Source organism: Mirounga leonina, unplaced genomic scaffold, assembly GCF_011800145.1.
Source record: "Mirounga leonina isolate KUSES-001 unplaced genomic scaffold, KU_Mleo_1.0 Mir_150, whole genome shotgun sequence".
Lineage (NCBI taxonomy): Eukaryota > Metazoa > Chordata > Mammalia > Carnivora > Phocidae > Mirounga > Mirounga leonina.
Genome location: NW_023270374.1, coordinates 27167023 through 27194648, shown reverse-complemented (window position 1 = coordinate 27194648; position 27626 = coordinate 27167023). Strand labels below are relative to the sequence as shown.

Genomic DNA, 27626 nt, shown 5'->3' with positions numbered 1-27626 from the left:
GACACACACAGCATGAGCAGGGGGAGGGGCAGAGGGAGAAGCTGACTCTCCGCTGAGCAGGGAGCCCGATGCGGGACTCCATCCCAGGACCCTGGGATCATGACCTGAGCCAAAGGTAGCCTAACCGACTGAGACACCCAGGCGCCCCTCCCAACACAAATTAGGATGAATTCATGGGTGGAGCTAGAGAGTATAATGTTAAGTGAAATATGTCAGTCAGAGAAAGACAAATGCCATGATTTCACTCATATGTGGAATTTAAGAAACAAAACAAATGAGCAAAGGGAAACAGACTCGACTATAGAGAACAAACTGATGGTTACGGGGGGCAAGGGGGGCGGGGAATGGGTGAGACAGGTGAAGGGGATTAAGGAGGGCACTTGTCGTGATGAGCACCGGGTGATGTATGGAAGTGTTGAATCACTATATTGTACACCTGAAACTAACAGAACGTTGTGTATTAACTAACTGGAATTAAAATAAAAACTTAAAAAAATTAAATTTGGGTGAAGTAAGCAAATTGGATGATTTCCAGTTTGTGGAAGTTGGCACCAACAGGGCATTTCCCCTTTCTCTTCCTGAAAATCATCCAAAACCAAAGGGAACAACAAAAATCCAGCTTCTGCTTATGGTGAAATCAGGAAAGAATTACAGCTGCAAACCAGCAGGAAGCCTAGGAGAGCTATCAAGAGCTGCGTGGTTGAAGTTGTGTGTGTGTGTGTGTGTGTGTAAGGGGGTGAGGACATCACTCAGTGGAGCTCAGTGTCAGCAGCGTCTGTGTTTCAAAGGGGAAGGGCACACCTGAAGGGTTAAAGCCTGCATTGCTCACTGAAAGCTAAAAATACTGGAGAAAATGTAAAAACCTCTTTAAATGTAGTGCTGAGCTTCCCAAGAAAATACGTGGTTTTAGAGGGAAAAAATTAAAAGCAGGAACTGTTTTAAAATCATGTACCCAGGATTTTGTTATTATCCATGTATGGCAAGGCCAACAGATCAGATTGCCTTTGAAAGATAGTCTGGGGACACCTGGGTGGCTCAGTCGGTTGGGTGTCTGCCTTGGGCTCGGGTTGTGATCCCAGGGTCCTGGGATGGAGTCCCACATTGGGTTCCCTGCTCAGCGGGGAGTCTGCTTCTCCTCCTCCCTCTGCCTGCCACTCCCCCTGCTTGTGTGCTCACTCACTGTCTCTGACAAATAAATAAAATATTTAAAAAAAGAAGAAGAAAGATAGTCTGTTGTTTGTTTCAGTCCTCAAGAGGAGGGGGTGGGCTGGCGGTACAGGGCCACACAGGGAAGTCCAAAGGAGAATGCAAGGGCCAGAGCCTCTGTTGTGGTTTCTGCAGGAAAAGCAAGGCAAGGCAGGGTAAGCAGACTTAGGATTGGTTAGTGTGAATAATTCCAGCAGGCTCGTGGGTACAGGGGCTGTCTCGCTGTCTCTTGTCTGGTACCTGGCTCTGGAGTGATTAGGACAGAGGAATTTACTTCCTGGAGTAGAAGAGCCAGATGGAGGAGATGGTTCAGAGCATGGGCTCTGGATTGGTTGGTTCCCATATGAAAGGTGCCCTGGGCAGTGAGTTATCATACACAAAGTGAATAAGCACATGCAAAGATGCTCAACATGGTTCGTCATCAGAGAAATGCAAATTAGATCACAGTGAGCTACCACTTTGCATACACTAGAATGGTTAAAATAAGAAAGACTGATAATACCAAGTGTTGCTAAAGATTTGGAGCAACTGGAATGCTCATACCACTGCAGATAGGAGTGTAAACACTAAAAATATATTGCTGTATATAAATTATACTTCAGTAATTTGTTATGTATTTATTAAATGATGTAGTTATCAAACCAGAGAAGTAAGTGTAATACATAAAGTTAAAAAACATGCAAAATGGTGCTATATCTTGCTTAGGGATGTGTGTACATGTAGTAAAACTATTTTCACTTTTTTTGTGTGAGTCCTAAACCTCAAGTAAAGGGTTCTGGCTACTTCAGGGATGAAGAGGGAATTAAATCAGGTAAGGGGATTCCATTTGTTGGTAGTGTTTTCTTTATTAAGCCGGGCACACACATGGTCATTGATTTATTTTTATATTAGTTAAAATATCTTTATCATTGTAAAAAATAAAAGTGAATAATACAGAAAGTTATGGTTTGAATATTAAAGCCCTATACATCTTTCCACATATTTTCTTTCATTATATTTTTCATTATACCTATTTGTATGTCTTAAACATTTCATAATTAATTTAAAAGAAAATAAAAGTCATGTCGAACCTCTCAGTTAATTCCTCATGGTGGGAGATCTCTCCTTGGTAACTTGCTGCTTACACTTAACTCTGAGATTTGGTCTAGCAAGGGTAACCTTGGGTTACAACCATGACAATTCTCTCAGCCCCACCTCCTGTCCCCCTAGGCCACCAACCTGGCTCCTGCAGACCCCAACGGCAAGGTAGACCCTTACGTGGTGGTGAGTGCTGGCCGAGAGCTGCGGGACACCAAGGAATGCTACATCCCCAAGCAGCTGAATCCCATCTTTGGAGAGTGAGGCTGGGCCCTGGGCTTGGGAATGGGAGCACCTTTACCCTCTGACCCGGGGGCCCCAGGGCTCCCACTCAGGCAGCTGGGGTGGTGATGGTGAGGGAATGGACAGAGGCTGCTGAGACCCCTGGAGCCCCTGCCCCCACAAGACCACCTCCTAGGGCATGGGGGTGTCCTCAGCCATTCTCCCTCCTGGCCAGGGTCCTGGAGCTCGGCGTCTCTCTCCCTGCCGAGCCAGAGCTGACTGTGGCTGTGTTTGATCATGACCTCGTGGGTTCTAATGACCTCACCGGGGAGACCCACTTTGACCTGGAAAACCGATTCTATAGCCACCACAGGGCGAACTGTGGGCTGGCCTCCCAGTATGACGTGTGAGTCCTACAGACCCTCAGGAGCCATTCTGAGTCTGACCAACGATATTCAAGTTCACATTCCCATTGGTGTGTCCAGATCCTTTGATTTCATAGAAGGGGAATCCCCATGACCAAGACCATATAGCATAGTGGGTCAAAACCTGGGCTTAGGATTTGGGGTCTTATAATAAGTCACTTGATCTCTCTGAGCCTCTGTTTCCTCAGCTGCAAAATTGGAGGTAACACCAGTATTTCCTCCATTGGAGAATGTGGCATACATCTTCGGTTTTCATGGTTACCATAAGGGAGGACTAATCTGCTTCCTGGATCCCATGTCTTCAGGGGTCCCCATCCCTGCCCCTGTGCCCACTGTGTCCATATGCTGACCCCAACTGAGGCATTTTTCTCTTTCTGCCCACAGGGATGAGTACAATGCCTGGTGGGATGCATTCCGGCCTCCGCAGATCCTGGCGGGGCTGTGCCAACGCTGTGGCCTCTCCGGCCCTGAGTACCGAGCCGGGGCTGTCAAGGTGGGCAGCAAAGTCTTTCCGACACCGCCTGAGACCCTGCCCCCAGGTACCAGCCCCTCTCTGATGGACAACCCCGAGGGAGCAAGATGGTGAAACAAGGTACAGGGGGCCCCTGGGGCCTACTCTAGTGTGTCCCCAGAAAAGCCTATCTCCTTTGGCAAGCAGAGGAAGGGAGTTTGGCTGAGTAAGGACGAGGTTCTTGGATGAAGGGGAGAAAATGGTCTTTGTAGGTGAGCATGATCCTCAGAGTCAAAGCAGACCCCTCAGAGGCATAGCTAATCAAGCTTCCAGAACATAGGGTGGCCCATAGGGGGTCCCATATGACAAGACATGGCTGCAGACTTGAGCTCATGCCTCATAAATGGTTGGTGGTCTGTCCCTAAACAAGAGTCTTCGCAAAGCCGTGGCCCCTCCAATCCCACTGTCCCTCGACTGCTGGCTTTTCACTGGGAAAAGTTGTTAGAGAAGCATCTCCCCACTTTCTGTGCCTTGTGGACTTGCCCTCCCAGCCCATGGGCTTCGTCCCAAACAGCAGCTCCCTCAGCTATGCACTTCGGTTGAGCGGTGGGGGAGGAAGGCAGGAGAGCTGGGAACTGTGTGCAGAAGCCAAGCTTGCGCACCTCTTGTTGCAGGTGGGGGGGCCCCCGGGGGCCAGGGAGGTCCCTGAGGAGGCGCAGGCGCTGCTGGTGCTGCAAGAGAGGCCGGAGCTTGGGATCCAGCTGGTGCCCGAGCACGTGGAAACTCGGCGCCTCTACCCTCCCCGTAGCCCAGGGCTGCTGCAGGCGAGGGAGGGCTCAGCACCCAACCCCAGAACCCCAGGATTCCCACCTGCTCCTGGACCCTGGGCCCTCGGGATGCCCTTTCCCCAAGACCTCTACTGGCCACTTCCGATTCTGGCTCCTGATCCTGGTCCCCAGCATTCCCACTCCAGTCTTAGACCCCCATCCTGGACTCCATACCTCCACCCCGGACTTTGTTCCTGCAGGATCCCCCACCCCGGGGCCCCCAAGGCTCAGACCTGGCACTCCCAATCTGACCTCAACACCAGGTCCCTAGGATCTGGACCTTGGGAACACCAGATCTTACTTTTGACCTCAACCTTCCACTCCAGGGCCTGATCCTTAACCTCAGCACTGGAACCCCCACTTCAGATTCTACCTTCATTTCCCGCCCGCAACCCCCACCTGCCACCCCGGGATCTACCCGACTGTGCCCTCTTGACCCCAGCTCTTGCCTCCGTCAGGACAAGGCACAGCCTCTAGCCACAAGGCTATCAGGGGAGGTGAGGTCCTCAGTGGGACCCTTCAGCCTGGTCCTGTGTTCCCAGGGATCCCTTCCCATGTGGACCGGTATCTTCCCCCGTGATGTGCCTGCCCCACCCCCAGTTGACATCAAGCCTCGACAGCCAATCAGGTGAGCGCTCTGACCCTTCCTCCCCTGGGACAGGCACAGGCTGGTGACCCAGGCTTTTCAGTTAGGTGAGCCATTAATTTCCCTTCCTTGTCATAAGCCATTGTGAGGAGGGGCTCTGTCACTTGTACCCAAAAGAGCTTAAATACCAATAAACCCCCTTCGGACTTGAGCTCGTCAGAGTGGAGTTGTGCGTAGGGGATTCATACTTCAGATGTCCGCAATCTGTCACTTTCTCCCTCTGGGCTCGTTTTCCTTGCTGTCGCTCTCAGGGCGGCTTCTGCGGTCTGGGGGCAGGTGGCTGCTGCTAACAGTGCCAGGCTTACATCTACCAGCTAGACTCCTCGAGCAGAAAACTAAACACGCCTTTACTGGCAAGAGCAAAAGTCTCGAGGCTAACTCTCCTCGGATCAGCCTGCTTCGAATGCTGATCCCTTAACCAATCCTTGTGCTTGGGGGGCTGGGATACGCTGATTGGCCAGTCCTGTGTGATGGCCTAGGGGGTGTCACCACCTCTGGAGCCAGGGGGAGGTGGGTCTTCCCCACTAGAACCACACAGACTGCCAGTGTGGGGGTCGGGGGGGGGGGCTCACCAACAGGAAATCACGGCGCTATCAACAAGTGAGGGGAAATTGCTGGTGGGCAAGAGAAAACGAGATAGCCTGGAAAACCCAGGACAGCCAAGGACAGGGCTACTTGGGGTAGCACAGGAAAGCTGGAGCCCCTCCTTCTGCCCCTCAGGGACTGCTCGCTCTCATCCCCACTTTGCCTCTCTCCCCCTCCCACATGTCGCTGCAGACTGGCTTTCTCTCCCCTGTACCCTAGAACTGCAGCTTGCATGTCACCCTGGCTGGTGGCGGCTCCAGCTCTGTGTCTGATGTTACTCAACCTTTCAGGCTCCGGATTCCAAATTTATGGGAGAAACTAGTTAGCCCAGCTTTGGTCAACAGACCATTCCTGGTGCCATCTGCTGTGGGGGGGTGATCCCCTTCAGTCCCACAGACACCCTGATCACCCAGCTGGGCACATGGAGGTGCTCAGTGAACATGATGGCCATGGCCTAGGTCCTTCCTGCTTCCTGCAGCCCCTGTCAGGACCCCCTCAAGAGTCTGCAAACTCTCTTCCACTATATCCCCCAGCTATGAGCTCAGAGTCATCATCTGGAACACGGAGGACGTGGTTTTGGATGATGTGAACCCACTCGCTGAAGAGCTGTCCAGTGACATCTAAGTGACATCCTCAGTGGGACCCTTCAGCCTGGTCCTGCAGGTCTGGGACTATGACCGTGTCTCCGCCAACAACTTTCTTGGTACGGCTTGGCCTTCCTCCTGCCTCACCCCCGGGGCCCCAATTTCTGCCCCGGTTGCCCCTGCCCCTCTGGCCCATGGATCCCTACTCTAACCCAGCCCTGAATCCTGGGTTTCAGACCCTAGGTCGCTAATCTTGGCTTTCTGGCCTCATTACTGAACTTAGCCCAGAGCACAGTGACCTCCATTCCCACCCAAAGTCCCCGATCCAAGGTCACTTTGGACTCTGACACCGTGGTCCCTGCTTTGGCATTCTGGCCCCATCCTTGGCCGTTTCGCCAGGCTCTGATAAGCTGCTGACCCGTGGGCTGTGCTTCTGATGCCCCGAGGCATAGTCCTGCTGTGCGGCCTCCTCCCCCGGGGCCCAGACAGACCTTGATCTCTCGCCTAACCCAGGGGGCTCTGGACTTGCAGGATCCCTGGAGCTGCAGCTGCCAGACATGGTGCGGGGGGCCTGGGGCCCCCGAACTCTGCTCCGTGCGACTGGCCCACGACGGGGCTGGGCCCAGGTGCAACCTCTTTCGCTCACGCCGCTTGCGGGGCTGGTGGCCTGTGGTGAAGCTGCGGGAGCCAGAGGCTGAGCCCGGGAGCAGCGCGAGGCTCCAGCGGGCAAGAAGAGGCGGAGGAAGAGGAGGAAGGACCGGCCCGAGGACTTGGCGTTCACAGACCCTGGAGGCGACGTCCACATCCTCACAGTGGGTGCGGCGGGGGCGGGGGTGGGGCCGGGCCTGAGCCCCCCTCCGAGCGCCGCCTCTGTTCCCCCTTCTCTAGGGGAAGGTGGAGGCAGAGTTTGAGCTGCTGACCGCGGAGGAGGCGGAGAAGTGGCCGGTGGGGAAGGGGCGGCAGGAACCTGAGCCCTTGGACAAGCCCAAGTGAGGGGGCAGCACGGGAGGCGGGGATCGAGCTGCGGCGGCCCAGGGGCTTCCTTGGCGTTCCAACGCCTCCCTCTCCCCCCTCTCCCCCCACAGCCGCCCGAAGACCTCCTTCAGCTGGTCTGTGAACCCGCTGAAGACCTTCCTCTTCCTCAGGGGGCGCCGCTGCTGCTGCTGGCCCTGCTCACCGTCTTCCTCCTCCTGGTCGGCTACACCATGCCCGGCCAGATCAGCCAGGTCACCTCCCGCCCCCTCCACCGGCCCTGACCCTAACCGACCATGGACCCTCTTCCCGGAACCCCAGCCCCTCAAATCCCTTTCCTGGGGAGTCCGTCTCACCCACACGAGCTGTTTGAGTTCACTGCTTTCCTTGAATAAACTTGACTGTGCCTCCCCTCTGACGCCTGGACATAGCTATACGTGGTAATACAAGGGGCGGAAAACCGAAATGTTCCTGGGTGACAGGTGCTGGGGAGTCACCCAGGGGTGGGAAGCTGCCCCGAGGAAGAACGGGACCTGGCAAGAAGTTCAAGGAAGAGGAGTCCTGGCCACTGAGCTGTCATGCCCTCTGAGCAGCCTACCTGTTGCGCCTGCTCCTGACAATGACTGGGTCCCTTTCACTTAACCTGCTATGGCTTCTGCCACCCATTCCGTGACAGCTAAGCACTCTGCGTACGTCATTAGCTTGTTTATTCTTCCACGCTGAGAGTAAGCACATCAGCACACTTTTGGTTGCAAAGAGAAATCCCAACCCAAGCTGGCTTAAGCAAAAAGGGATTCTGGGGAGCCGGCATAGCTGCAATTCCCAGGGTTTAGCTGGCAGCTTGTCACAGGGTGCAGATGATGTCACTAGGACTGGTTCTCCGCCTCTGGGCTCAGCTCTGCTGCCCTCTGGGGGCTAGCTCATTTGTAGACAGGGTCCGCCCTCAGAACTGCAGGATGGCAGCACCAACCTCACGTCTGCCCACATTCACATCTAGGAGAAAGCTTTCCTAGTCCTGAAGGAGCCTGGCCCGCACTGGGTCACTGGGGGTGGGGGGGGTGGGGGGGTGGGCTATGCTGATTGGGGCCTCCCTGGAGCTTAGGGTGGGAGATCAAACCTCCTCCCTAACACAGAAGCTGAGAAGGTAGACAGGGAGGTTCCTAGAGGAAATTCAGGACACTCTTGACAAGTAGGAGTGGTTTCTGGCTGACCAAAAAAACAAGGCTCACTATAACTGGCAATCTGATCTGCAACTTACAGAGGAGACCTGGCCAAGGTCACACAACTCGTGAGGGATCCCATCAGAGCTCAAGCTCAGGTCTTTCTGCCTCTAGATATTTTGCTCTCATCGTCCTACTTCGCTTCCTGTCCTACTTCCCTCCCTACTACTGTCTTACCCAGACACTCCCTGAGAAACGATCGGATGAACTGACCAGCCGTAACGTCCCTGCTTCCCCGGGCTGCCGCGCGGTGGGGTCCTGGGCCTAGCTCTGTGCACATATTAAGGGCTGTGATGGGAAGCCCTGATGAGCTCCAGAGCTGGGGGTCTGACGCTAGCCCTGCTCCAGAATGGCCACTGCTGCCCTCCTTCCATTTTCCAGTTCTGCCTCCACCTAGGAGATTGCACACGACCTGGTTGGACCCCTCTCAGTAGACTGAGCCCAGGGTGGCAGGGAGAAGCCCCAGAAGAGGTGGCAAGCCCCAGCCTGCACCCAGGGCTAGTACCCCTGGGGTCAGACCATCATGAGCCTGAGGGCCATGGTGGCTCCAGGAAGCTCATACGGGAAAGGTCCATCTCAGCCCTGGCGCTGAACCCAAAAGGCCCGAAGACCACCGCAGAAGAGGGACTGAGGACAGGGCTGTGGGATGGACATCCGTCTGGTTTGAATGCAGCCCTATGAACCAGAGGATGTCCACGTGGGGCTCCCAGAGGGCATCTGGCCCGATCTGTCAGTCCTGACTGCCTTCAGTAAGTAGCTGTGATGAGGGGTTGTTTCTAGGCTCTGGCCAGACGCAAGAAGCACATGGAGACCAGCAAGTACTATCACAATCAACAGATTTATCAACCTGCACTGAGACTGGCGCTGAGTGGGGGTGGGGTGGGGAAGAGGCTGGGAATGACCACAGGGCCAAAGAGAAACACGAGAAGAAGAGAATAACAGAGGGGGAAGGAGACAACTACGTTGTCTTCCCGAGATCAATTTTCTTCTGGATGGCTCGAGCCGAGTGGTAGATGAGTGAATCGATGAGTCCAGCCACTGGGGAGAGACACAAGGGCTGGCACTGGCCCCGCTGGCCCCCAGAGCCTTGTCCCCTAACCGGCTAGGCCAGCATCTGCCCTTGGCCGTTGAGGTGCCCCTCCGTCCCCAACTAAAACTCTGGCAGGGAGCCCGGGCTTCACATGCCCCGCCCCGCCCCAGCCCCAGACAGACGCCCTGGAGCTTCTAACCTGTGAACATGCCCCCGATGATGGCGCACACGCCCGTCAGGAAGTGCGTGAAGGACCTGGCGGAGGGACGGGGCGGGGGTCAGCCGGCACCCCTCCTCCCCGCAATCCCGGGCCCCTCCCTTCCGCCACCCTCACCTGTGCTTCTCTGTCAGCTTCACCATCATGGGCGACAGCTCATACAGCACGAAGACTCCGGGAAGCCCCTGGTCGCCCATCAGCCCATTGGCGACCTTCTCGTGTCTGGTCACAGAGAACTGATTTGTCCTCAGCACCTGGGACAGGAAGGAGTCTGGGCCAGGGCCGAGGCTGTGACCTGACTCCCAACCCCCTCAGCCCTACGCCTGCTCCTGCCCTTGTCCGGAGCGCCCGGACTGTGTGGGAGAGAAAATGAGGCCCCAGGTTGCTAATGAACACCACAAGGCCCGAGGGCCACCCAGACACACTCTCAGCCTCACCGCCCCGGCTTCTGGTCCGGATCCCGGCTACAAGGGGCGGATCCTCTCAGTGCGGGTTCAGGGATGGGAAGCACCTCGCCAAGGCTGCACCATGAGCTCCTGGCAAGGCCAGGCCTGACTTCCTGTCTGCCGAGATGCTGATCCACGGGCCAGAGCAGAAAGGGGAGGGGAGGACCCGGGAAGGGTTAGCCCCCAGCCCAGGGCAGACCGCGGGGACAGTGAGCACCAGACGAACGGATGGAGGCAGTGAGGGCAAGTAGAAAGTGCGAGTGCTTTCAAGTCTGACAGCCTGGGCCCTGCACTCTGGCTGTGAGGGTACATCACCTACCCCCCGCCCGGCTTGTCATCCATCATACGGGGATAAGAGCAGCACCCCACTTCCCAGGTCGGCAGGACTCAAGTGCTTGGCACCAAGAGGGACTCTGATACCTGAGCTCCTGCAGACTCACCTCCCCGTCTACCTTCATGTACACTGTGGGTACCACCTTCACGAAGTACTGGAACATCATGGAGGCTGCAGGGAGAGGAGAGCACCAGGCATGGGTGCCGGGCAGGGCTTTGGCAGCTGGGGGCTACCTCCCAGGCTGGTACCTTGGGGTGCGGTGACGTTGGTGCGGTCCAGGGGGTTCACAATGCCAGGGTAGTCCTCCCCGAATGACAGGTGCCGGATGTGGTGGGTCATGTTGATCTGCAAGCAACACCAGCACCTGAGCCTCAAGCACTCAAGGCCCCACCAGGCCTCACCCTATCAAAGGTCCTCGGGACAGCAGCAGACAGGATGCCCGGGTCTGGGGAGGGCATGTGTGGAGATGGGGGAGAGGGGGAGGGCATGTGTGGAGATGGGGGAGAGGGGAGACCAACCCAGGTCCCCCCATACCCCATCTGGGAACTCCTTTCTCACAGAGTCCACAGCCTCTGGGCCTCTAGTTTGAGGTTCTGGCCGCATCCAAGCACAAAGCAAGTAAAGGCTGGGCACGGACAGGCTGGCAGGTGTCCGCTCTGCCTGGAAGTCTCAAGCAAGGGGAGCCTGGACTGGGTGGGGGGAGGCGGGCAGATGTCCCGGCTCTGACTCCTGTCCTGTTCCAGTCTTTATTTTTATTTTTTTTTAAAGATTTTATTTATTTATTTAAGAGAGAGAGAGCATGAGAGGAGAGAGGGTCAGAGGGAGAAGCAGGCTCCCCGCTGAGCAGGGAGCCCGAGGCAGGGCTCCATCCAGAGACCCCGGGATCATGACCTGAGCCGAAGGCAGTCGCTTAACCAACTGAGCCACCCAGGCGCCCCTTTCCAATCTTTATTAACTTCAGCCATTAGAGGGGTTTTTAAAAACATGCAAATCTGATTACATCATGACCCTGGTTAAAGGGTCAACAGCCTCCACCGCCCACAGGAGGGAGACCCAACCACTGCTCAGCCTGAGGCTCGTGAGGTCTGGTCCGGTCCGAGCCAACCTCTCCAGCCTCCTCCTCCACACCGGCCGCTGTGGGTTCTGAGAAGCGCTCCACTCCCTTCTGACGTTGCCGGAGGATCCCTCTGCCCAGGACACTCCGGTCCAGCCCCGTCCCCCATCTCCGGCCTGTGCAAACCTCACTTCTTAACCCTCAGACTGATCCCCTGGCAGAATATGGTATATTTTGGGGGTGCCTGGGTGGCTCAGTCAGTTAAGCGTCTGCCTTTGGCTCAGGACATGATCCCAGGGTTCTGGGATCAAGCCCCGCATCGGGCTCCCTGCTTCCCGGGGAGCCTGCTTCTCCCTCTCCCTCTGCCTGCCGCTCCCCCTGCTTGTACTCTCCCCCTCTGTCAAAAAAATTAAAAAAAAAAAAGAATAAAAGAATTTTTATCTGCTCCCCCAACCCAGGACATCCCTACAGAGACACGAAGGTAGCAACCATCTCCCACGCCCATCCGCCCTGCATGGCTTCCGGCTGGTACGTACGTTGTCGAGGCCGAAGCTCTGCAAGTCATGGACTAGGAGAGAAGGGAGAAGATGTCACCAGGTGGAGAGGGACTGGCCTCCTGGCTCCCTGAGCGTCCTTGCTCAGGCCTCCTCACCCCTCTTGGAGTGTGACTGCCCAGCTCCTATGACCCTTCATCCCCCCTGTCAGTCCCGCCTTGGGCCTGTGTGTGTCTACGCCCTCCTCGGGCCTTAAGAACACAGACCCCGATTCCCTTCTGACACATATAGGGAGCCCTCCACGGGCGTCTCCCGGGTTTCCACTCCCACCAAGTCCCTGCTTGCACCTCAGGAGACAAACCCCGCTGACTCTGGTCTCTCACTAAATACAGTGAGGGCCAATCGCTGAGCCCCAAGGTGAGGTGGGCCCTGAGAAGGCGGTCTTCCCTGACCCCTGTGCCCTGCACCCTCAGAGCCCCCAAAGGAAATGCCATGGGTACCCTGTACCGTCTATTCCAGAACCAGTGCTTCCTGCCCTCTGGCCCTGATCTCTCCTGCTTCAAGGAACCCTACCTGAAAAGTAAGACCCCAATCCCAGGACCATCCAAACCTCCCCCCCGTCCTGGGGGGGGTAGACTGCCCCAGAAGCGGAGGCTTGGCCTCCCTGGGGGCAGGGCCACTTACTCTCCACAGCATGGACTGCAGCATGGGGGAGGGCAGGAGAGAGAAGGGAGGAAGAAAAAAAAGATTGAGAGCTTCACAACGAGAACTACGGAGTAAGACACACGGTAGAAAGGAAGGCTGGAATATTCCTGCCTCAGCAGCAGGGTCTGGACCCAGCTAACAAGCCTCCTCCCGGTCCCGCCCCTAGGGGAACTCTTCCCTGGCCAGGGAGGAATGCAAGGGTTCTTGGGGGCAGAAGTATGGTGGCCTAGGAAGAATAAAAGATTTAGAGCCCAATAAGCCACTTCCCTAAGCTGTGTGACCTTGGGCAAGTTACTTGCCCTCTCTGGGCCTCAGTGATTTCTACAAAGGGCTGTCCTGAGGACCAGATAGGATCTAAGATGGAAAAGTACGAGGTAAACTTTATAATCCGCGCCCCCCCCCCCCCCCCGCCCCAAGCCACAAAGATGTCAGAAACCAGCTCCCAGACCTTCCATTCAGCCAGATCTCTGGCCTCAGGCAACTGTAGCTTTGTGTTCTGAACATCCTCTCGGGATACAGAGCACCTTTGCTCTGCCTGCCCAGGTGGAGGAACAGAGCAGCTGCGGGGGCCACCAGACCTCCTACTGCACCAGGGCCCGTGCCAACAGCTCGGCACTGACCGTCTCCCACCATCCCCGTGAGACCACCCTTCCCCTGGCCCCTCCAGAAGAGGGGGCTCGGGACCCACCTCCTGCCCCGGCCCAGCAATCAGCCTCAGCCCCGCACGCCGCCTTCCAGACCAGCAGGGCCACCTCTAGCCGGCCGCTGCTCCTGCTCACCTCAGTCCCTGGGCAGCTCAGGACCACCAGCTCATCTCTCCCCCCTGGACTCCGGTCACACTGTGGCTCCGTACATCCCCGAATATGATCCTGACTCCTATCCCTCCCAGACCCTCCCAGGGGCCCCTGTTACTCATCAGTGAAACCCCTACATCTTCCGCCCCTACACATGCCACTCACCGTCTCGTTCCAACCGCGGCCGGGCCCTCCCTCGAAGGTACTTTTCCCCGCAGCCCCCTCAGGGTGACAATTTCTCCCCCACACTTAGCCTCCTCCATGGCCTGAAGTGAGGCCTTGCTCCTTAATGCCACCTTCCAGACCACGGCCCCTAGAGCCGCCCTAAAAGTCCCCAGCTTTGCAGCTCATGGCAGACGACGCCACTCTCCCTACTTGTCTCAGTCACTTCGAGAGCCCAGAGAAGCGCAGGTTGGCCCTTCCGCGCCTGTACTGAACGGCTCTAGCCTCTGGCGCAGCTCTCTCCTCCACAACCCTGTCGCCCTTCCCGATGATCTCCCCATCACCCAGCTGCCATCCTACCTGTCCCGACTCACCTGCCTTTCGCCAAGTTTGGGTTTTCTACACTCCTAGGGCACTCAGTTCTGTCTTCTTCTTCCTTCTCAAGGCCCTCACTCCAGCAACGGTCCCACCCGCCCCGGAGCATGACTGGCCAGCTCTGCAGCGGACTGTCCCCTCCGCATAAAACCAGCTGCTACCTCACACATCTTGCAACCCACCACCTTGAGTCCAAACTTTCCCTCCAGCTCCAGCCCATTCTCCTCCCTTTCGAGCAAACTCCACAGAAGAGCGGTCCTTACTCACTGGCTCCAACTCTTCTCCCTTTCCTTCCTGAGCCCGCAGTGGGTGCTCCCTATCGCTCCACGGAAACGGCTGTCAAGGTCATACACCCGATGGGCAACTCTTACCCCACGCTCAGAAACATCTGGTCTGGGTTTGGAAACGCCTCCCTCCCCGGGCATTCAGGACACCACCTCTCGGCTGGCTTCTCGTCTGACGAGCGCCGCTTTCTCCCGACGCCCATGTCCTCTGACGGTGGGGCTCTCCTCCTCCCTGCCCACCCTCACCTCCAGGGCGACGTCATCCCGTTCCACGGTTTTACATATCCGAGGATGCCCACATATGCATCTCGGGGCCGGACCTCTCCCCTGACCTCCAGATCCAACAGCCAGCTGCTTATTTGCATCTAGGCTGTCTAAAAGGACACCCAGAGCCCACCGGTCAGAACATGTCAGATGCCGAATTCCTGCTTTATTGGTCCAGCCATTAAACCCGTTCATCTGATTCTTCTCCTCTCCCTAAATGGCAACTTCATCCTTCTCACTCCTAAGCCACAAAACGTCCAAGTCGTCCTTGACCTTGCCCATCAGCATTACCCTCAAACATCAGCAATCCCTGCTTGCCCCTCCGCCACCACTCTGGCCCGGCCCCCACCATCCTGTGCCCGGATGGATCACGGCCATGGCCTCCCATTGGCTTCTCTGGTTCTGTCCTGCCCCCACGTCTTGTCCACGGAGCAGAGCACTGTCCACCTCTGCAAAGTCAAGTCACATCATGTAGCACCTCCTCAGAGCCCTACGATGGCTTTGTGTCTCATGGAGAGTAAGAGTCCTTGTCCCTGTGGTGCCCTCCCAAGCCAGTTACCTGGCTCACCTTATCTCTAACCACACCACCTCGCTCGCTGTGCTCCAGCCCCCCGCTTTCTTACCGCACCTCCAACTCGCCAAGCCCATTCTCGGCTCAGAGATTTGCATTTGCTCTTCTCTCTGCTTCAAACCCTTCGCCCGGACGACACCCTTCTGGCCAGCTCCTTCACCTTCTTCAGGTCTTTACTTAAATGCTGCCCCATCAGGCCTTCCCCGCCTGCCCAATACCCAACAGCACACACGTACCATCTCTCCAGAGCCCTTCGCCTCTGTCATCTTTATCCTGCCTTTCTTGGGTTCGTGGTACTTAATAGCATCTGGTAGTCCATATATTTTACATACTTGTTTACGGTCTGCTTCTTTACTAGAACGCTGAGGACAAGGACTCTGTTTTGCTCGGTGCTGTACTGTTAGCATCCAGACTAGAAGAGGGCACGCAGGGACTACTAAATATCTAGCGGATGCGTGAATGAATACATGGATGAAAATAAATCCCATCTATTCATCCCTGGGAACAACTGTGTGAGGGAGGTCCTAGCATCTGCAGCCCCATTTTACAGGAGAAGAAACTGAGTGGGGGTTCAAAGTCCCCAAATCTGACACAACTCAGGAGGGGCCGAACCTGTGTTCCAAACCAGCTCTGCTGACCCCAGAGCCTCCCATGCGGCTCACCTATTAGACAGCCGGGCTCTGTGCTGCGGGCTTCACCTGCACGAGCACCCTGGGACAGAAGGACTAGCCTCTCCATTTCACAAAGGAGGAAACGAGCCCAAAAAGATTAAGAGAGTTCCTCCAAGTTCCACACAGCCAGTAAGGTGTGACACTGAACTCTGAACCCAGGCAGTCTGGCTCCCCAGCCCATGCTCTGAACCCCGGACCGAACTGCTGCCCCGAGATGGGGGGCTCCCCTGGGCAGGTGGAGGGGCGCTCAAACTCGCCAGGGCACCCGGGGTCTAAAACTCCCTGGCGGACGCAGGCCCACTCACCGTGCACGTGGGACTGCTGGAAGCTCTTCCCGGGAGCAAAGTGGAAGTTTCCGGCCACCTGTAGGGGATATTCCGTCTCATTCTCCAGCCGTCTCCCCCCTTCCCCTTCCTCTGGTCTCCTGAGGGCCTGAGTGGGCCCTCGGTTCACCGTAGAGCGGTGCTGCCCCTGCTCGCCTCAGTCCCTCCCGTACCTTGTTGACTTCTAAGAAGCCGTATACTTGGCAGCCTTCGTTCTTCTGCTCCTGCATCTTCTGGCTGAAGCCTTCTCGCCGGCACTGCTCAATAGTGTCTGGGTTCTTGAAGGCCCAGCCCCGGCGGCGGTAGGCCTCCCTCACATCCTCACAGGTGTTACAGCACCTGCGGGAGAGGGGGTGCGGGGCGAGAGCAACACAGCACGGACCCAGAGCTCGCAGCTTAGGGACAGAGCAGTTCTGTCCACTAACGAAGCCTCTGCCGGCCTCATCCCTGGCCACCAACTGTTCCCAAACTCCATTCCCTCAGAGGCAGCAGGACTTAAAAATACGTATTTCCCTTCCGTTTGGGATGACAGAGAGCAGTGACGGCTGCACAACACTGAATGGTACACGAGAAAACGGTTAAAACGGTAAGCTTTAAAAGTTACGCATATTTTACACAGTGCAAAAAATATTAAATAGGTATCCCCAGGCCCTACCCTAGACCCGCCGAATCAGCTTCTCAGGGGCCAGGGCCCGAGGAATATAAGAGCAGTGGCCACATATCACAGGCCTAATTAGCGGGGCTGGGCCTTCAATCTCAGTGCTTTTTATACAGGATACATCTAATCCTGATGTGCCTGTTTACGGGAAACATGTTCCCATCACCCCCTTCACCAGACAGGTTATGTGGCTTTGCCCAAGGACACAGGGGTGGAACCCAGGCAGCTGGACTCCAGAGGCCACTTCTGAACCAGAGCGGGCACCACTCCAGCCTCGCCCCCCGCTGTGGCCCCACGCAGGGCCTGGCCACAGAGCCCCAGTCACTTGCAGCAGGAGCAGTGACTGAGGCACGCACCCCATCCCCACTCAACTCTTGGTCCAACTTCACCCACCTGCTGCGGAGTCCGACACAGGCTGAGGATGGCTGACACAGAGTGCCCGGCGGGAGCCCCCCACCCAGCCCCCTGGCTCGGCTCACCTGATGTCTTCTGTCTCGGCACCGTAACAACTCTCACAGCGATCAGGGTCCAGGGAGTCAGGGTCAAACACCTTTACCTCCACCTTCCCGAGCTCTAAGGCGAGGACAGAGGCAGGGGCATCAGCTAGGAGCAGAGAGAGTGAAATCTGCACCCCTGGCCCCCTCACAGGCCCTTTGGCCTGTGGCCTGGGAATAATAAAAGCTATAATAATAGCTCATACTGGGACGCCTGGGTGGCTCAGTTGGTTAAGCATCTGCCTTTGGCTCAGGTCATGATCCCAGGGTCTTGGGATCGAGCCCCGCATCAGGATCCTTGCTCAGTGGGGAGTCTGCTTGTCCCTCTCTCTCTGTCCCTCCCCCTCACTCGTTCTCTCTCTCTCCAATAAAATCTTAAAAAAAATAGCCAATATTTATGTGGTGCACACTATGTGTCAGGCGCTAAGCACTTCCACACATCTATTATTTCTCTAAATAAAAGTACTAGTAGGGGCGCCTGGGTGGCTCAGTTGGTTAAGCGACTGCCTTCGGCTCAGGTCATGATCCTGGAGTCCCTGGATCGAGTCCCGCATCAGGCTCCCTGCTCGGCAGGGAGTCTGCTTCTCCCTCTGACCCTCCCCCCTCTCATGTGCTTGCTCTCTCTCATTCTCTCTCTCTCAAATAAATAAATAAAATCTTTAAAAAATAAAATAAAATAAAATAAAAGTACTAGTAATGAAACAATAACTGCAAATGCTAAATGTTAGCTGACTATAGGTCACTGTGCACAGAATGTCTCTCACCTGCACGCGGACCCTAGGAAGGCGGGGATTATTATTATCCACATCATACTTGCAAAGACTCGGAGACTCAGAGATGAGAAGTGGCTCTGTCCAATGCGACACAGTAAGCAGCAGATTTCAGCCCCAGTTCCAAAGTGTGTGCCTTTAACCCCCTCACCTTGGAGCTACACCTCAGGCCTCTCTCTCCGCGCCCAATTCCCTGCCTGTAACTACCTCCTCCTAACCGCAGACTTCAATATTTAATACCCCGACCTCCTGTCTTCCCACAGTTGTATTTTATCATCTCATCTCAGCCTCATCCCACTTCATTTCCACACGCACTCCTAGACCTTATTTCCAATGACCACAAACCTTCCACACTTTCGAGTGTCCCAATCTCGAGTACTTATCCTTATTTTCCCAGCTCATCTGGGAAATACCTCTGGTACCCAGAAACCACCAATTCTTTGACAACACTAACACTATCACTCCCTCATGCCCTCGCTTCCCTCCTTATTTAAGTTCCATGGTCCAAATGGGGAAGGGACTGTCGGTCTTCAATAAATGCTGCTGGGAAAACTGGATATTCATATGCAAAAAATGAAAGTGGACCCCTAGCTTACACAACTCACCCAAATTAACTCAAAATGATTAAAGACTTAAATGTAAGACTTAATTCTGTAAAACTCCTAAAAGAAAATAAGGAAAGAGCTCCCTGACATTGGTCTTGGCAACAGTTTTTTGGTTACGACACCAGAAGTATAGGCAACAAAAGCAAAAATAAACAAGTGGGACTACATCACAATAAAAGGCTTCGGCACAGCAAAAGGAACAATTAACAAAATGACAGGGCAACCTATGGAATACAAGAAAATATAAATAATATGTCTGATAAGGGGTTAACAGCCAAAATATGTAAGTAACTCATACAACTCAATAGCAAAACAAACAAACATGCAAACGATCTAATTAAAAATGGACAAAGGACCTAAATAAACATTTTTCAAAAGAACACATACAAATGACCAACAGGTAAATGGAAAAGAGCTCAACATCATTAATCATCAGGGAAATGCAAATCAAAACCCTATCACCTCACACCTGTTAGAATGGCTATTACCATTCAGAAATAAATAAGTACAAACAAGAAATAACTAGTATTGGGGTGCCTGGCTGACTCAGTCAGTAGAGAATGTAACTCTTGATCTCGGGGTTGTGAATTTGATCCTACATTAGGTGTAGGGCCTACTTAAAAAAAAAATGAACAAGAAATAACTAGTACTGGGCGCCTGGGTGGCTCAGTTGGTTAAGCGACTGCCTTCGGCTCAGGTCATGATCCTGGAGTCCCTGGATCGAGTCCCACATCGGGCTCCCTGCTCGGCAGGGAGTCTGCTTCTCCCTCTCCCACTCCCCCTGCTTGTGTTCCCTCTCTCGCTGTGTCTTTCTCTGTCAAATAAATAAATAAAATCTTTAAAAAAAAAAAAAAGAAATAACTAGTATTGACAAAGATGTCGAGAAAAGAGAACCCTTGTGCACTGTTGGTGGGAATGTAAATTGGTGCAGCCACTATGGAACAGTATGGAAGTTCCTTGAAAAATTAAAAAGAGAACTACCATATGTTCTAGCAATCCCACTTCTGGGTATATATCCCCCTCACCAAAAAAAAATCGCATCTCGTATAGGTATCTGCAGTCCCATATTCTTTGCAGCATTACTTACAAGCCAAGACATGGAAACAATCTAAGTGTCCGTCAACACATGAATGGATAAAGAAAATACGGTGTATATATACATAATGGAGTATCATTCAGCCGTAAAAAGAAGGAAATCCTTTATTTGCAACAACATGGATAAACCTTGAGGACATTATGCTAAGTAAAATAAGTCAGAGAAAGACAACTTTATGATCTCACTTATATGTGGAATCTAAAAAAGCCTAACTCATAGAAACAGAGAATAGAATGGTGGTTGCCAAGGGCTGGGAGGTGGGGGAAATGGGGAGATGTTGGTCAAAGCGTACAAACTTCCAGTTATGAGTAAGTTCTGGGATCTAATATATAGGATGGTAACTATAGTTAACAATACTGTATTGTATACTTGAAAGTCGCTAAGAGAGTAGATCTTAAATGTTCTCCCACACACACACAAGGTAAGTATGTGAAGTGATGGATCTGTTAGCTAACCATATTGTGGTAATCATTTCCTAACACATATGTAATCGAATCACATGATACACCTTAAATTTACACAATGTTCTACTTTCTTTTTTTTTAAAGTAGGCTCCACATCCAGCATGGAGCCCAGCGTGGGACCTGAACCCACAACCCTGAGATAAAGGCCTGAGCTAAGACCAAGAGTTGGATGCTTAACCAACTGAACCACCCAGGCGCCCCCATAATGTTATATTTCAATTATATCTTGACAAAGCTGGAAAATAAATTCCACGGTCCACTGCTCTAATTATTCTCTTGCACATAACCAGAACCCATCTATTCCTCGCTCTCTTTGTTGTGCAAGCCTAGCAAAACCCAAACCCTGGTTAAATTCAACTCCCTGTGCCTACTTCTTGCCTATGCCTCCCTTAAGACTGGCAATCCTACTTCATTTCACCAATCAGCTCACTTTCCTATTCTCTGAGATGACTTACTAAAAAAAAAAATTTTTTTTTTAAGATTTTATTTATTTATTACAGAGAGAGAGAGCATGAGAGGGGGGAGGGTCAGAGGGAGAAGCAGACTCCCCGCCGAGCAGAGAGCCCCATGCGGGACTCGATCCCAGGACCCCGGGATCATGACCTGAGCCGAAGGCAGATGCTTGACCAACTGAGCCACCCAGGCCAGGTGCCCCCTGAGATGACTAATTTATAGCTTTTCCTCTCATCTTAGGCTCCCAAAATCCCCTTCCCTTTCTTCACTCTTAGCTAATGACCCTGCTTTCAATTTCCACGAAGAACAGAAAAGCAACCGAGCCCACTTAATCTCCCCACCAAATCCACCACACCACCTGCATTCTCCGCCAGCCCTCACCCCCCTTCTCTGCTCTCTCTTATGGCAAAACACCTGAAAGCATTATTTTCACTCAATGTCTCTCTTTCTTTTTCTGTTCTTTAATCAGATTTTCATCCTCAACAGTATCGAAACTATTTTGTAAAGTCCCCAGTGGCCTCCATGTTGCCAGTTGCAATGGTCAACTCTTACTCATTTTACAGGACCATCAGTGGCTTTTGACAGTTGCTCACTCTCTCTTCTTGAAACTCTTCCTCCACTTGGCTTTTGCATCATCTCTCGTTTCTCTTCTACCTTAATGGTTCTCAATCTTCCTTCCTGGATCCTCATTTCCTGACTTCTAAATATTGGAGGAGCTCAGGGTATAGTTCCTAGACCTCTCCTCTTACATTTACTCCCTAGGTTTTCCCTTTTAGTCCAATGGCTTTAATGCCATCTGCATGCTGATAACTTCTACATTTATATCTCCAGTCCTTCTCTAATGTCTAGACTGGTACATCTAACTGCCTCCTTAACATCATTAGGGTATAAAATGGGCATTCCAAGTTTAACATGCCTCAAACCTGAGATCTATTTCCCAATCCTCATCCTTCCTTATGGGACGAGTCCCCAAGTCCCCAGTGATCACCACCTCCTGGTATTCACATCCTTATGTAGTCCCCACCTCCCATAATGAATAGGGCTGATCTGTGTAACCACTTGTATAATGCAGAAATGATGGTGTCCAACTTCTGAGGCTAGGTCATAAAAGATGCTGTAGTTTCTACCTTGTGTTCTCCCAGATCACATGCACAGGGAGAAGCCAGATGCCATGCTGTGAGGACACTCAAGCAGCTCTACTGAGAGGCCCATGTGGTGAAGGCACTGAGGCATCCTGCCAACAGCCATACGTGTGAGCTATCTTAGAAGCAGATCCTCCAGCTCCAGTCAAGCCTTCAGATGACTGCAGCCTCAGCCAACAGCTTGACTGCAATCTCATGAGAGACCCTAAGCCAGAACCACCCAACCACACCACTCTTGAATTCCTAACTCACAGAAACTGAAAAAAAATTTTTGTTCTATTAAGCCACTAATTTTGAGGATAATCTATTACACAGCAGCAAATATATAATATTCCCCTGTCTCTCACACACAAATCCTCTTTCTCCTCTCTAGTCATGCCTATCGCAAGTCATTTATTTGCTCAGGCCCAAAACCTTGGAATCAACCTTGACTCTGCTCTCTTATACCCTATATCCAATCCTACAGCAAATTCTCTGGTTTTACTGGTGTTCAACATACAGCTGTTGAACAAACAACTGATAAAGCTCAGAAAACAGCAATCTCTAAGGTGTGAGAAATCATAGCTTTGAGGAGGGTTTTGCTATGGTGGGAAACAGTTAATGTAAGCACTGGGAGGCCGCCTAGGGACAGGAAACGGAGTTAGGGTGAACAGCCACTCTGTACCAGGCATCATACACATAAGACTTCATTTGATCCTGTAATTCCATGTGGTGGGTACTACTGTTTATCACCACTCTATAGCTGAGGTCGTAGACTGCAAGAGACACAGTTACATCTGAATTCAGGCAATCTAACTCAAGAATGTAAACTCTTAACCTTAAGCCACCCTGCATTCCAAAGGGGAAGAGCACTAGGGCTGAATTCAGCTAACGGGACGGGGAAGCAAACATCCAGAGAAATGTGGGTCCATCTAGAGGAGTTCTACCAAGGCAACAGCACATAAGTCCCATCCTCAAACTTCTATTACTCATCTGTGAGAAGCAGGGATTGGAGACCTCTGAGAATGATAGCCAACTAGAGTACTCTACTCAATACATAGGCCAGAAGCCTGGATTTCAGGCCACTCTGATTCTTAATAACTGGGGGACCCTAAGCAAGCTACTTGACTTCTCTGGGTCTTAGCTGCTTCATTTGTCATTTGGCCAGCCACATCCCACTTGCCAGAAGGAAGGGCTTGGGCATGTCCAGCTCTGGGATCTGAGATCTGGCCTCCTCCCCACAGTTACCATGACGCTCCGCCTCTGAGCTCACGGGGATGCCATCCTTATCGAGCCGTTGCTTAAACAGGTTGTGTTCCACATCCAGCTGCTGCTCCCCAGCCACATCCATGGCATCGATGCTCAGATCTGGAAGCAGGAAGTCAGGGTAAGGTACTGGGAACCTACGGGCAAGGGGAGAATCTGGGTTTTGGAGGGTGAGGGGATGCTGGGACTGTCTGGGGGCAGCAGTGGACTAGGGGAAAGAGGCTGTCCTGGGGTCCGGCCAGAACCTAAGGCTGGAGGTGTGAATCTGGAAGCCCACCTGAGAACCTGCAACTCCCACCCTTAGTGGGTACTCACAGGCACAAGGCATGTGCGGAAAAAATACGTCGATGTTGATCTTCAGTTTATCTCCCCGTGACTTGTCCACGTAGAGTTCAGGATGCACCTGGAGCAGCACCACCTCAGTAAGACCTGGGCCCTATGCCTCTCGTTCCCCACTCCCATCCCTAGAATGCCGAGCCCCGCCCACATACTAGGCTCCGCCCCTTACCTCAGTGGTGAGGTAATACTGCAGCTCGGACAGAAACAGTAGCAGCATGAGAAGGCCACTGACAATGGTCACTGCGGGGAAGGGAGCGAGGGTCAGAAGGGCCTCTGCTCCACTCTCTCAAGCCCTCCGTAGGCCCGGCAGGGTCAAGGCGCCCCAGCCAAGCTCTCGGACACCCATGTCCCCGCGACCCCGGCCCCGCCGCGGCCTACCCGTGGCGCCCCCGCAGGTCTTGACCCGGAAGTCCTCCAGAGTCTTGGGGTAGGCATCGAACTGCTTGAGCTTCCCCAGCGCCTCCATGGGGACCAGCCGGAAAGGGGACGCCAGCCGGCCCGCCCCTGCAGCCTCCTGCTTCCGGCTCGGAGCTTGAGCCACGCCCTCCCGTCCGCACGCAGGCGCAGCCATGCGCACGCTGGGCCCCTCCCCGCGCTCGCATTCTCACTCCCGCCGCAGCGCGCACGGTTGCTGGGGGCTGCAGAGTCTAAACACCGTGGCGGGAACCGCTCCCTCAGCCCGGGCGGCCTTGTCGTGTGGACAGGGCGCCCGGAGACGACTCTGCGGGGCAGAAACAGTAATAGCTTTCGCTTGCCTTGACCTAGGAACTGCGCCAAGAGTTTCACATCAGAGGCCTGGAACACATGGAACCTCCTAGCACAGTAGCTTTCAAAGTGTCTTCCAACTAGCGACCTCGTCATCACCTGGGCACTTGGTTAAAAATGAGTATTGGGCCCCATCACGGACCTGCTGAATCAGAAACTCTAGGGTTGGTCCCAGGTGATTCCCTGCAGTTAGTTTGAGAATCACTGCTGTAGAAAGTATGTGGGACTTTTATCTCCATTTTCTGAAAGAGAAACTGCCCCGGAGAAGCTAAGTAACTTGCCCTAGATCACAGCCAGTTAATGGCAGGGCAACCCCACCACACCACTCTTGAATTCCTAACTCACAGAAACTGAAAAAACAAACTTTTGTTCTATTAAGCCATTAATTTTGAGGATAATTTGTTAACACAGCAGCAGGTACATAATATTCCTGTCTTTCACACACACAAATCCTCTTTCTCCTCTCTAGTCATGCCTATTGCAAGTCATTCATTTGCTCAGGCCGAAACCTTGGGATCAACCTTGACTCTGCTCTGTTATACCCTGGGTTGTGGTTGGGTTGATTCCAGCCCATTTCTTCTGGACCTCAAAGTACCCTGGGAGCCTCTCAGTGCTTCTGAGCATGGCTCATGAAGGTGCTTGGCTCAAATCATTTCAGGGATGTAAGACCAGAACTTTGATAAAAGGTGGCACAGAGGACTGTTGTAGTCTGTAGGAGAAATTGATGTGCTGGGTTAGGGAAGGCTTCCAGGAAGAGAAGGGACACTGGAGCTGGGTGACCTGTGGCGATGTGACTCTGGAGAAGCTGAGTGATGTCAGAGTCCCCCTTTTGCCCTCAGGCTGCAGTTTGCTAGGGATGTGGGGGAAAGAAAGAACGAGTTCATGTTAACTGGAAACTGACAATATGCCAACTGCTGTAATCCATTCTACCCTGGGAGGTATGTGCTATTTCAAACCCCACTTATAGATGAGGAAGCCAAGAAGTGAATTGACTTTGCCTAAGGTTAATGGGGCAAAGCTGGGGTTCAAGGCCTGGTTTTTCTGGCTCCAGAGCCTGGGTCCTTTCTGCACTTTCGCTACCACCACCAAGTGTGAGTAGCATGTATTCTCGGTGTCGCCCAGGAAAGTTAGCTGAAATTGTCCTCTACTCTCTGGCCTGTGCCCAGTTGGTGCTCTTCCTAACCCTCTCTACTTAGAGGGGCTCCAGGCTTAATGACCCCATTCACTCCTTCAACACATATTTATTGTTTCCCATATCTCCCCTGGGTTATGGGAATACCATGGTGAATAAAACAGACTGGGCTCATGTCTACCCTCAAAAAGCTTTTAGTAGGGGGTAGAAAGAGAAAGAAGTAAACAAGAAATGTATATATATTCCACTTAAAAATGGTTAAGATGTTAAATTTTATGTTATGTGTATTTTACCATATACACAATTGGGAAAAAAATAATAATTAAAAAGCAGGGGCGCCTGGGTGGCTCAGTCAGTTAAGCATCTGATTTTTGTTTTTTAAGATTTTATTTATTTATTTGACGATAGAGACATAGTGAGAGAGGGAACACAAGCAGGGGGAGTGGGAGAGGGAGAAGCAGGCTTCTCCCTCCCGCCAAGCAGGGAGCCCGATGTGGGGCTGGATCCCAGGACCCTGGGACCATGACTTGAGCCGAAGGCAGACGCTTAACAACTGAGCCACCCAGGCGCCCCAAGCATCTGACTCTTGATCTCAGCTCAGGTCTTGATCCCAGGGTCGTGAGTTCAAGCCCTGCATTGGACTCCACACTGGGCATGGAGCTTACTAAAAAAGAAAGAAAGAAAGAAGAAAGAAAAGAAAGAAAGAGAGAGAAAGAAAGAAAGAAAAAAAGAAAAAAGAAAAGGAAAGAAAAGAAAGAAACAACAGAATGTGCCTTGTGCTGTGAAGCAAATAATCAGGGAACTGTAATAGTGACAATAGGGGTGGGGGACTTTCTGTTTTAGGAATTCCAGAATTAGATGGTCCTTCCCTTTCCAGAATTCTTTTAGGTGGCCATGACAGGAGACCAAGACGCTTACTAGTTAGAGACTTCATCCTTCATAATGTCAGGCTTTATACCAATCCTTCAACCTTTGTGCGGGTGGGGCCTGCACAGGACTGGTTCACTCTGCACATGGGGCTGCCAGCAGAGGGGGTCACTGGTCCCTGTAGCTGCAGCTTACAAGCCCAGGCAGAGAAGAGGGTTTCAGTCCCTTTTGTTGGCTCCTTCTGCCCCGTCACAGTCTTCTTTCGCTTTATTTGCACACTGATAAATGAACTTTTCCTAATTGTTAAATAAATAAATGCATTTGCAGATGTTGCATGTTCTCCTTCCCCAGTGCAGATCGACCATTTTTCTCTTGGGAGAAATATGGAGACCTCGGTGTATCTGTTTTGAAAACAATAGTCACAGTGTAGCAATCTCACTGCTTCCCCTGAGAAGGAAGAATCATAACACAGCTGTGTCAGTGTGTCTCAGAGTCCAATTAAGAGAGCTTCTTACAGACTTTGATAATACTAGGGTCAGGGAATGGACCCCAAGGTCCATTTAAATGACATTTAAAATGACACTTGAAGAAAAGGAAGGAACCAGAGAGGTGAAGTACTGAGTGGGAGGGAGTAATGTGTTCTAGGAAGAGGAATTACAAGTGCAAAGGTCCTGGGGCAAGATAGAACTTGGAAAGTTCGAGGAACAAGGAAAAGACAGAATGGCTGGAAAATGTGAGATGAGTGAGGATTTTGGATTTTATTCTGCATGCAATGGGATGCCATTTTAAGGATTTAAGCAGGAAATTAATTTAAGATCATGCCAGTTGCTAGGTGAAGAACGGATAAGGGATGGGTAGAACAGAAGTAGATATACCAGTTAGGATGCTATTGCAGGTTGTGGAAGGAAAACATAAGCTTCTCTTTAGAAAGCAAAAATATAATTAGAATATGAGCTTCCATTTTAATCAAGGAATCATTTTTTTAAAAGATTTATTTATTTATTTGACACACACAGAGAGAGAGCACAAGTAGGCTGAGCAGCAGGCAGAGGGAGAAGCAGACTCCCTGCTGAGCAGGGAGCCCAAAGTGGGGCTCGATCCCAGGACCCCAGGATCATGACCTGAGCCTAAAGCAGGCGCTTAACTGACTGAGCCACCCAGGCGTCCCCTATAAAGGAATCATTTTTTTTTTCTGTAAAATTCTTTTCGTGATAGATCTATTAAGCCAAGACAGTGGTTCTTAAAGTGTGGTCCCCTGGACCAACAGCACTGTCATCACCTGAGAACTTGTTAGAAATGCCAATTCTCAGGCACACGCCAGAAAAACAAAGTCAGAAACTCTGGGGATGAGGCTCAGCATTCTTCTATTAAGCTTTCCAGGTGATTCTGAGGCATACTCTTGTTTGGAAAGCACTGGGCTAAGAGTCTCAAGCAAATACTTTTTATATGCACTGTGGTGCAACCCACATAAGGAAGGATCTTAAAAACAACTCAAAATTTGCCTTTTTTGTTGTTGTTGTTGTGAGAGGGAGAGAGGAGGGAGGGGCAGAAGGAGAGGGAGAGAGAGAATCTTAAGCTGGGCATGGAGCCCGACGTGAAGCTTGATCTCATGGCCCTGAGATCATGCTCTGAGCTGAAATCAAGAGTCGGATGCTCA

At 52.6% G+C, this 27626-nt stretch overlaps 2 protein-coding genes across 2 annotated transcripts in view; one reads left to right on the top strand and one right to left on the bottom strand.

Annotated features, from left to right (window-relative positions):
- The window catches only part of LOC118011053 (fer-1-like protein 4), a 33058-nt gene extending 25510 nt beyond the window's left edge, over nucleotides 1-7548 (top strand). The window contains 13 exon segments of the mRNA XM_035005626.1: nucleotides 2416-2543; nucleotides 2741-2911; nucleotides 3315-3469; nucleotides 4027-4205; nucleotides 4751-4836; nucleotides 5973-6059; nucleotides 6090-6142; nucleotides 6555-6595; nucleotides 6597-6717; nucleotides 6720-6835; nucleotides 6912-7012; nucleotides 7109-7176; nucleotides 7179-7548. Of these exon segments, the coding sequence (XP_034861517.1) occupies nucleotides 2416-2543; nucleotides 2741-2911; nucleotides 3315-3469; nucleotides 4027-4205; nucleotides 4751-4836; nucleotides 5973-6059; nucleotides 6090-6142; nucleotides 6555-6595; nucleotides 6597-6717; nucleotides 6720-6835; nucleotides 6912-7012; nucleotides 7109-7176; nucleotides 7179-7279 (1407 nt within the window). The 3' untranslated portion in view covers nucleotides 7280-7548.
- A 1486-nt stretch (nucleotides 7549-9034) lies between these two features.
- ERGIC3 (ERGIC and golgi 3) lies at nucleotides 9035-23731 on the bottom strand. The gene is made up of 13 exons (XM_035006198.1): nucleotides 23584-23731; nucleotides 23375-23445; nucleotides 23182-23269; nucleotides 22849-22968; nucleotides 17077-17170; nucleotides 16113-16278; nucleotides 15922-15979; nucleotides 11833-11864; nucleotides 10491-10587; nucleotides 10349-10413; nucleotides 9580-9716; nucleotides 9445-9500; nucleotides 9035-9253 (listed from the first exon to the last, which is right to left on the bottom strand). The coding sequence occupies exons 1-13, from the start codon at nucleotides 23669-23671 to the stop codon at nucleotides 9174-9176; spliced, it is 1152 nt and encodes a 383-aa protein (XP_034862089.1). The 5' UTR covers nucleotides 23672-23731; the 3' UTR covers nucleotides 9035-9173.
- Between the last annotated feature and the right edge of the window lie 3895 nt (nucleotides 23732-27626).